The 10163-nt window shown below is 38.3% G+C and overlaps 1 protein-coding gene across 7 annotated transcripts in view; it reads right to left on the bottom strand.

Annotated features, from left to right (window-relative positions):
* MATN2 (matrilin 2) overlaps positions 1-10163 on the bottom strand; it is a 128903-nt gene that overhangs the window by 65740 nt on the left and 53000 nt on the right. For all 7 annotated transcript variants that reach the window (XM_075063123.1, XM_075063119.1, XM_075063120.1 and 4 more), the window contains 2 exons: positions 8592-8714; positions 2310-2432 (listed from right to left, as the gene is read on the bottom strand). In XM_075063123.1, coding sequence (XP_074919224.1) covers positions 2310-2432; positions 8592-8714 — 246 coding nt within the window. The remainder of the gene's footprint in view (positions 1-2309; positions 2433-8591; positions 8715-10163) is intronic.

Raw genomic sequence — 10163 nt, 5'->3', positions numbered from 1 at the left:
TTTTTTTTTTTTTGTCATGGTCAGTAATAAAAATGTTACATAAGGTTGCTCCCAGGACTGATCCCTGAGGAACTCCACTAGTAACCTCCCTCCAGCCTGAGAGTTCACCATTCAGAATGACCTGTTGCAGTCTCCCCTTTAATCAGTTCTTATCTGACTTTTAGTTCTCATATTAATCCCCATCTTCTCCAGTTTAACTAATAATTTCTCACATGGAACCATATCAAATGCATTACTGACATCCAGATAAATTATATCTACCGCATTTACTTTGTCTAAAAAATCAGTTATCTTCTCAAAGAAACATATGAGTAACTTTGTTACTACCTCTTGAATACAACTAAAACAACAGTAGAAAATTTTATTAAAGCTAATGTTAAAAAATTATATAGTACACAGGTTAAGAAAAAAGAGTGGCTGTACATCTGGGTATAGTGTTTAGATTATCCACAAATACAAAGTTTGTTTTTAGAGTCATAAGACACAAAGTGCATAATCGGGAATAACTCAAATTTAGGTAAATAAATTTAAGAATACAGTTTAGATATTAGCATTCAAGTATTTGGATACATCACTCATGAAAAGTTACAGAGTTGGTTGTGGAAAGCAAATATAGCAATGCGTGAAGATTATCCCTCAGTAATTGAGAATTTAGGGTAGGTTGTCCATTTAGAAAATACAATCCATCAGGGAGGTATTTTGGTTACTTTCCGATTTTGCTTCTCATCGGTGCTCCATCTCATCTTGCCTGGTATTGCTGATGTCCAGTGATGTGTTCTACGTAGATGGCCCTCAACCACCTGATGGCGTCTGACACCATGAGTTTCCACATCAGCCGAGCGTAGCGCTGACCGATTCCACATTCTCTCAACACTCTCTTATTACTGTACTGTAGTCTCATGTGCCTAAGGCTCTGATGAACAGTGCATGTGTCTGAACCTGATAACCCTTAGCTCTCAAGGTTTTGGCTAGATGGACCTATTTCTCTACCTTTCGAGCTCGGGTGTGGCGGAAGGCTGGGGTCCTGTTCTTGAAGGGCACTGTGATGTCCACCATCATGATCATCTTCTGGTCCTCACTGGTGATGACGATGTCCGGTCGCAGTTGGCTGTCGGTTCAGGGGATGGCGGAGTTCACAGCCACCTTCCCTATGGGTGGCAGGATGGCTCTGACTAGGCAATTGTGGATGGTGTTATGTTGCAGCTGCCAGGCTCTGGAATGGGGCTTGCACTTACACAGGACATGGGGTACTGTCTCGTTGGCATAGCTGCACTTCCTACATCGCTTGTCCCGATTCCCCTATCTACTATTACTTTCTATCATGTAGGCTACTTACTTTTTGTAGTTCACCAAGGTTGGAACAGATATTTAACTCTAGGAAACATCCTAACAGCCCTTTCTTATCTTAATCACCGGTTAACCACTCTGTTTATAAACAAAATTCTGACTCCTTGCCTGCCTCAAGGGCATAAGCTCAGAGCAGTCTCCTGTCTCCTCTGCAGAACTCTTTATACAGCACACTAAGGCTGCCTCCCTGAGGCATGCCGTTTGGGGGAGGAGGGGCGTCACGGGGGGGTGTGTGTGGAATGCCCCACCCAAAATCTGCCCATGACTAGATTCTCACACAACAAACCACTACATAGTGATCTTTTAGCACCACCCCTTGAAAACAGATGTGGAAAACCTCCTCAGCATACCCTGGCATGGAAACAGATGTTTCAAGGAATGTCTGCCCTCTCCCAGATTTTCCCAGGATCTGACTCCTACCTGAAGAGATAGCAACTCTAGACTAGTATTACTAGCACTCTGAGAGTAGTGTCTACGCTTTTGTTTGTTTTTATGATACCAGTGTAAATGGTACCATCCAATGCATTGCTGACAACCCACATGGATTCTGAATAGAAAAAATCAGATACTTGATTTCAAAATGCCAGCATAACCCTGTGTGAAATTAGTTGGGGCAATTTTTCACCTTTTTGCTATTTCAGAGTTCATTGAAAAAAACCCCTAACAACAAATCTATATACAATATGTCATGCTTAAAATCTGTGTGGGAAAGGAGAATTTCTTATCAAAGCTTGTGGCTGTACTATACATTTATTTGTACTGAAAAAGTAGAAATCTTTCATACTATTTAAGTTATTCTGACTGCAAAATTTGGTCACAGAAGTCAATGAGACTGGAACAAAATTAATCAGGTTGTTTGTGTCAAACTCTCTCCCCTCCAAAAAGCAGCCCCCCCAGAACTGAATCTTGTAACCCATCTCTTTGGCTTGTGTGCCAATGGGAATTTCTAAGATAATACTTACTGATACACTTCTTTCCATCTTCATCGAGCCCATAGCCCTCATAACACTGACAGACATAGGACCCAGGTGTGTTCACACAGATCTGTTCACAGGCATGTTTCTCCACAGCACATAGGTCCTGGGCTGCAAAAAGAATCACATAACTATGAGACTCCTTTTCCCTCTATATTGCATAGGTTTATATACTGAAAATGCTGTTCAGGGAGAGATGAATAAGTCATCGGAGAATGACACATCCTAATCAAGAGCACATGTTTCCTGGACAAAGTTTGGAAATTTTATGCTCTCAAGAGCGATCATATACTGCTTAGGGGCCTGATCCTGCACCCACTGAAATCAATAGCAAAATTCCCATTTACTTGAATGGGGCAGGATCATGCCCTTGTTGACTGGTCGAAAAATAATTTTTTTTTTAAACCAAAAACAAACTTCTGCAGGTGTCTGAACTTAATCAATGTTTCATTTATTCATTTTTCTTTCATTTTTTGGTTTTACATTTTTCCTTCCCTCTACTTTTCCTTTTTTCCTTTTCCCTTCCGCCACTGACAAAAGGGGGACAGGGTGAAGGAAAAGGAAACCAATAAATAGAAAAACCAAAAATTGAGAAAAAGGCCTATATTTTGTGTTTTTCAATTTTGTCAAACAAAACACAGAAAATTTCTAAAATAAAAAATCTTGAAAAATGCCTTTTTGTTTTTATGTAAAATTTCAATAGAAAAATGTAGATCAGCTACACTGCTTAATTTAGTACATTTGACATATAAACTTGATGATCTATATATAGCTCAAGAACAATGTGAGGGATTAATTTAAATAAACATGTATAATGTAAAATGAATGAAATATGAACATTGTTTGTTAAAACAGTTCTTTTCTAGAAACAGAAAGTTAAACCAGAAACTAATATACAGGACATTAATGCTTTTCAAAGTTTAGGATACTGTTTTGAAAATATTATGCTGTGAAATAACAGTTTGCTTCTCCACAAAAGGACAACACAATGGGTAGCCTGCAACACACACAAATAGATATAGATATAGAGAAATGTATAATCCAAGCACAATACAGTCAAATCACTTCAGCGTTTAATGCAGAATGTCAAGATTCTCCCATGGAAGGCTCCCAAACCTTTCAGTTATAGCCAATTTAATGCTATTTACATATTTACAAATGTATTAGGTACCCTGAGTGAACAGATAATAATGCTTAGCACTTATATACCAGTAGCACTTTTCGTCTTCAAAGCATGTTACAAATATTTATTATTTCCTCAAATGTATAAAATACAACTAAAGGGGACTACCCTCTTGGCATTTATTTCATAAATTAAAAATCACAAAATAAATATAGCCATAGAACTGCCCATAAATATATCCACCTCAACTCTCACTCTCCTCCATAACTGTTAACAAAGAAGGGAAAAAATATTAACTAATTCATCCTTAGAACACTCTTTGGAGCCTCTGACGATTACATTATTTTTCATGAACAATTAATTTGGCATATGCTTCTGTTTGTGAAGTGCCACTGTCATTACAGTTGTTCAAAATTGTTTGACAAATAATTAATGGAAATAAATCCCAGCCTAAGGATTGCTCTCCAACTATTCCAGCAGGTACAGACTTGATTAGTAAATAGTCATAATTCACTATTCAAGTTATGTGATTGGTCATGAAAACCATGTTTATTTCCTTTTTGTTTTGTTTTGTTTTCCTGTTCCCTGATTAGATAACACTTACAAACTACTTCTATTCCCTCAAAATTCAGTTTAGTTCTAAAACATTTTACTTCTTGATTAAACAAATCTTGGTTAGTGAGCCAAAATTCATATCCCTCAAACAGTCATAGGACCAATACTTGGTTGTGCAAATATCTGTGAAACATTAAGGGGAAAAAAGGGTGCAAACACAGTGGAATCAATATATGATTCAGAGGAGGAAGGTGAGGCATAGAGGTTAGGTGATTTGTCTGAAGACATGGAGAGAATAAGTTCTTGCCTCATACCCCTGCTCAGACTACAGCTCTCCCTCATTCTGCAACATATTTCAACATAATGTAAAAGCAACATAGACATTAGTCAGTGATTTTATGAACCAACAAGGTACAGTTCTGTCACACAGTGACCTATGACTTTTCACAACATGCTAGAGAAATCCTGAGAATTTCTGAACACCCATCACTTTATTGTTAGCTGCTGACATGCAGTAAGATATGTTCTACTCTCTTGATTTCCTTTAAGCTTTACAAAGTTATTTTACCTTCTGCTGCTGCTTTGTAAATAGGCACCAGAATTCTTGTCGCAGGCAAGTTTATATGGATGGTCTCAAAATTACAAATGCTGTCACTGAGGTGAATGTGCTGAGCAGTCATAGGACAGCAGAACAAAGGAAAAGGTTTGTGGCATTTGGGATTACTGTTGCTCAAGAGTGGGTTAGGTGTCATAGGTGCATTTGAAGGCAGTTAGGCTATGAGAACTGGTGCATGGAACATTACAGCTGCCCCAGAGCTGACTATTGAGTTGGACACCACCCAAGCACAGGAGGAACAGTGTTCTACTAGGAGCAGTGCAGGAGCTCCTGCACCAGCATAGAGGAACAACATAGAGGTGTCCCCAATGAGACCTACCCCAGGACTGTACCCTGACTGGAGGACCTGCAGAATACATATTTACCTCTAGTCAAAGGGGTGAAGTGGACTAAGAGGGACACCAGTGGGCCAGATGAGCCCATATCTTCTTTCTAATGGGAAATTATTCTGTGAAAACTGTATGTTAATTTAACAGTTTCATGATGAAATGTATCAAATACAGGAGTTAAAAAGACATCCATACATTACAGGGGAACTGCCACCTTTTCCAGTCTGCATTAAAGTCAGTAAAACCTTGGTGACTGCAATTAATTTAAGAGCTCTTAACAATAAGAGTCACTAATCTGCTGCATTCTCACAGCAGAATGGCACACAATAAAGAAAACAAAGGATCAATTCTTCTGAAATACACCAGCTGCTCTTTGAATCCTCTTCTCCTAACATAACTATTCACCACTTCCTATCTGTTAATTTAAAAAGGTGTTAAAATATCTAAATAAGGAAACTATGCAGGAAAGAATAGAAAACTAAACTTATAAACTTAGGGTATGGCTACACTTGAAACTTCAAAGTGCGGCCGCGGCAGTGCTTTGAAGTGCGAGTGTGGTCGCAGCGCCAGCGCTGGGAGAGAGCTCTTCCAGCGCTGCACGTACTCCACATCCTCTACAGGTGTAGCTTGCAGTGCTGGGAGCCGCGCTTCCAGTGCTGCGGCACTGTTTACACTGAGGCTTTACAGCACTGTATCTTGCAGCACTCAGGGGGGTGTTTTTTTCACACCCCTGAGCGCGAAAGTTGCAGCGCTGTAAAGCGCCAGTGTAGCCATGGCCTTAGATAAATACATCTGCTTCATGTTGATAATGTATTGCCCTAAATGTAAACATGACTGAGGTTTATTTTGCACAAAGGTCAGGTAGGGAATGTGTTTTTGTCTGTGTGTGCTTGTGAAAATCAGAGGCCAACAGCAATAGCTAGGTCATAGTCTGTATAAGCTTCCCACACACAACTCTACCAATGCACTTAACACCAAATGTACAACACATCTTCTCTTTCCATACCTGATCTCTCCAGCACCTACAGTGCTGTTTGCCTCAAACTGTTTGGTGATGTAAAAATATGTCCAGTAGGGAGTATCTTGAAAGCAGACTACATAATTCATTTCACTTTTGAGTTTAGCTAACTGGAACCAAGTGTCATCTGACTGATGAATGAATGAATGCATTCATGCAAGCAAGCAAATATGGAAAAACAAGAAAACATGTATTTAAGATAAAGTATGGGAGAATAATGTAAAATTTAATCTTGCATATTTTGAATCAGAGCTGGCGGAAGGAAGAACAGGATGAGGAGAAACTAGGCTCTAAAGAATGTTATTGCAGAAACAGTAGTGGAAATGCTAACACATTAAAGGCCATTGTGCGATGGTCCACTTAGTGATTCGCACACACAACTCCAACTGACAACTTTGAAGTCCCACTAAAGATTGAAAGCAGAATAAGGTATATGTCTACACAGCATTCTGGAATAAGCCTCCCACCTGGGTCAACAGACTTGGCCAAGGAAGGCTCACAATGCAACTTCAAAGGTCTGTCTACACAGCTATTTTTAGAATGGTAGGGCGAGCCCCACTAGCCCAATTTCATTGATCAGGGCTAGGAGGCTCTCTCCAAAATGCTGTACAGACATACTCATAGAGCCCAGAATCTGCAATTCCAGTTGAGTTCCTGACGATACATAAGCGTATAACATAACAGAAAACAGCAAGAGCTAATAAAGAAAGGATCTTATCCAAAAATGAATAGCAATTAAATTCAGTTATCAGGTTCAATTTTTTGAGAGGGGGATAACAGTGTGAAAGTAAGAGAAAATAAAATAAAAATGCTGAATTTCAACCAGTTTTCAGGAACTGTGATCTATTCTAGAAAGCCGGGGAATAGGAAATATTTCTTCAAAAATACATTTGTTCTCTGAAAATGACAAGCTATGGAAGGAGTGAGAGAATAGATAATTTATCTGACGTGATCATGACCCAAAAAATTAGCAAGTCTCAGACTTCCTTTTCTAATCTTCTTTTCTGAGACAGGGAAACTGGGAGAGCAGAGTAATTTAAACTACATTTTGGAATTGATGTTCATCAAAAGGAACAATGGGATAAGCACAAGAATAGGAGTCAATAGATCTGGATTCGATATCTATATGCTGCATGAGCTTGAACAAGTAACTCATACGTTTCAGTTTCCCCATGTGTAACATGAGAGTGCAGGAGAAGTAATACAAAGTGTACATGGGTGTATTGTGAAGTTTAGTTTATTATATTTGCAAAGTAATTTGAGAGTCTTGGGTGGAAGAAGTTGTAGAAGTATAAAGTATTATTCTTAAAGTTTTGTTACAGTGAAGGGGAGACCCCACAGATAAAATCTCATTGTGAAAGGGTAGTCAAAAAAGCAAATAAAATGACAGGGTGCACAAAGAATGGGTCAAATATAATATAATATTATCTTTAAATAATTGGTACCCTCACTTGGAGTACTGTAGTCAGTTCTGATCCCCCTCTCTTAGAAGATAGATAGCAGATATAGAAGGCATTGACAGACTTCGATATCAGGAAAGTCTGGAGTGAAAGGACTGTTTCATTTAATATGGAGATGTTTAAGAGTGAACATGTGCCTCATGAATAGTGGATGGTACCACACACAATAAACAACATGATAGGGATATTTAAAATGGATGATGGTACAGAGAAGGTAAATTAGGCACCTCCAATTTACCCTCTCACATAATATAAGAACAATTTGATATTCAATTTCATTGAAAGGCAATGGATGTAAAACTGATAAAAATAAATACTGTTTACACAAAGCATAATTAACCAGTGGAACTCATTACTATACAGCAGCGGTTCCCAAACTTGTTCCGCCTCCGAGGGGTGTACTGGCTGCCGCTTCCAGCAGCTCCCATTGACCTGGAGCAGCGAACCGCGGCCACTGGGAGCTGCAATCGGCCGGACCTGCAGACACGGCAGGTACACAAACAGGCCCGGCCCGCCAGGGGTTTTCCCTGCACAAACGGTGGAACAAGTTTGGGAACCACTGCTACACAGCATCACGCAGACTAATTGCTTAGATTAAAAAAAATATTAGCCATTTATGTGAATAACAAGAACATCCACAATTATGTTAGATAAGAAGAATTAAACAGTTTATTGAAAGGATATAAAACCTCATGATTTAGATAGGGATTAGGAAGAACCTTCCCCTCAAGTTATTTCATCATTGTCCCTTGAGAGGTTTCTTGCACCTTCCCTTACTATCTGGTACTGGCTATGACCTGAGACAGGATACTGGACAAGATGGACTGTTGGTTAGACCTGGTATGGAAATGATTGTGTTCCTGTCTTGGTTCTTTCCAAGACCTCTGGCTTTCATACACCAACAAATATAAATACCATTTCACTTTGTTGCAGTACAATGCTATAGTTTTTAAAAATTAACTTAAAGCTGACAGGCTTTGGAAGGGCTCACACGAGCTTTTCCATTTACCAAAAAAGAGGCAAAACTTTGCCCCATCTTATTTGTTTTGAAGACCTCCAATGGTTTTATGCTCGCTTGAGTCCTCTCTTTTCCCCTCATGAAGGTGTGAGAGTTTGCATGTATCATGGGAATGAGAAAAAAAAAAAAGAAGTTAGAAAAGATAACTTACTGCTGCAAGTCTTCTGGTCAGCATTCAGAATGTATCCCTGTTTACATTTGCACGTGTAGGAGCCAGGAGTGTTAATACAGAAGTGATCACAACCATGCTCAGTTATACTGCACACATGGGGCACTGAAAAAAGAAACATGAGTCAGTACCATGATCAGTTAATGGTGACTACAACTAAAGTGAAAATAAATTGCTTGTTAAGGATACTATAAAAATCTAGAGGTTCTAAAACTAATTTTCAACAGCCAAGACAAACACAGAAATCTTAACTCTCCATGTGTTATTGTGAAACATACAACAAAGCCATAATAAGCAGTATATATTTATGCCTGAAAATATTTTGTACTTAAGGTATTTCTGTGCCTTCCTGAAATTTATATTACGTTTTTGTGAATGGAGTTACCCATGTGCAAATTTTCTACCTTAACAGTTAAAATTTTACATGGAGTTAATATAAATAAAAACAAATTATAGAACAGTTATTTTCATACACAGTAAGGCAGATATCTTAAAATGTTGAATACTGTGGATTTTACAGAGACATGGAGTCCAGTAAAACAAATATATCACATTAAGCTAGTTGGAAAAATAAAATGACTTTAAATACATTCACTTCTATGGAGTATTTAATTATATGACTGTTGAATGAAGAAAATAACCCTACATCAGACTAATGAAATAGTGAGTAGCAGACAAACTGATAAAGAAACTTGCACTATTCAGGTAATACAGTGCTGAATGTCATATAAGCATGCAGCTAGACTAAATTGAGGCCCGTTCACCTGTAGTCCAATACACAAAAACTGAGCACTAGTATTTTTTCCCCAGGAAAAGCATAACAACAGCCTTTGTGAATTAAAAAAAACATTTTTTACTTTCTCACCAAATAAAATTGCAAGTTAAAAGTAGCAAAATGCAAAAAAGAGTGGGAAAGGAAGAAGGAAAGAAAGCAGTTAGGGATAGCTCTGTAGTGTTCATTGCTGTTTTATTGGGCTTTTGCTTTCTAGATCAGACTAACTCTGGGCATTAAGAATCCCCTACAATCTTTACTTTCCACTTGAACATTGCTTATATGTCACTTCTGTGTCATATGGTGAAACCCTTCCCAGTGAATACCTAGTTACAGATAAGTATACTTTGTGTAGTAGCCAGCTAAGAATTTAAGGTGTCTTCATTGTACTAGGTGGATGAACCTTTAAATTTATGGACTATATACATTTAACCTCCATATTTTTCTAATGGCCTCATCAGAAACCAGAGAAACAGCTCAGAGTGTGGTGAGTGTGGTACTTTTAAAGAAAAAACGTGGTTAAGAAACACATATCCTGCATCTAGTCTTTGGAACAGTCTCCAGTATTATGAATTCACAACCAATGTACAAACCAACACTATTTCTAACCCGCTTATTAAAATGTTTGGATCAAAATATCAGCTGCTGTACTACAACTACAACCCTTCAAGTGCTTTCATTTACGTGGATAAGGATCTGCTGGAAGGAACTTCTTGTCTTTTTCTTTTGCATTAATATTCTTCTGAAAGTGAAAGGAAGCTCTCTGATGCTTCTCCAAACAC

This window comes from Chelonoidis abingdonii, chromosome 2, assembly GCF_003597395.2.
Source record: "Chelonoidis abingdonii isolate Lonesome George chromosome 2, CheloAbing_2.0, whole genome shotgun sequence".
Classification (NCBI taxonomy): Eukaryota; Metazoa; Chordata; order Testudines; family Testudinidae; genus Chelonoidis; species Chelonoidis abingdonii.
Note: the sequence above shows the minus strand (reverse complement) of the source record. Positions and strands in the feature narration are given on the sequence as shown.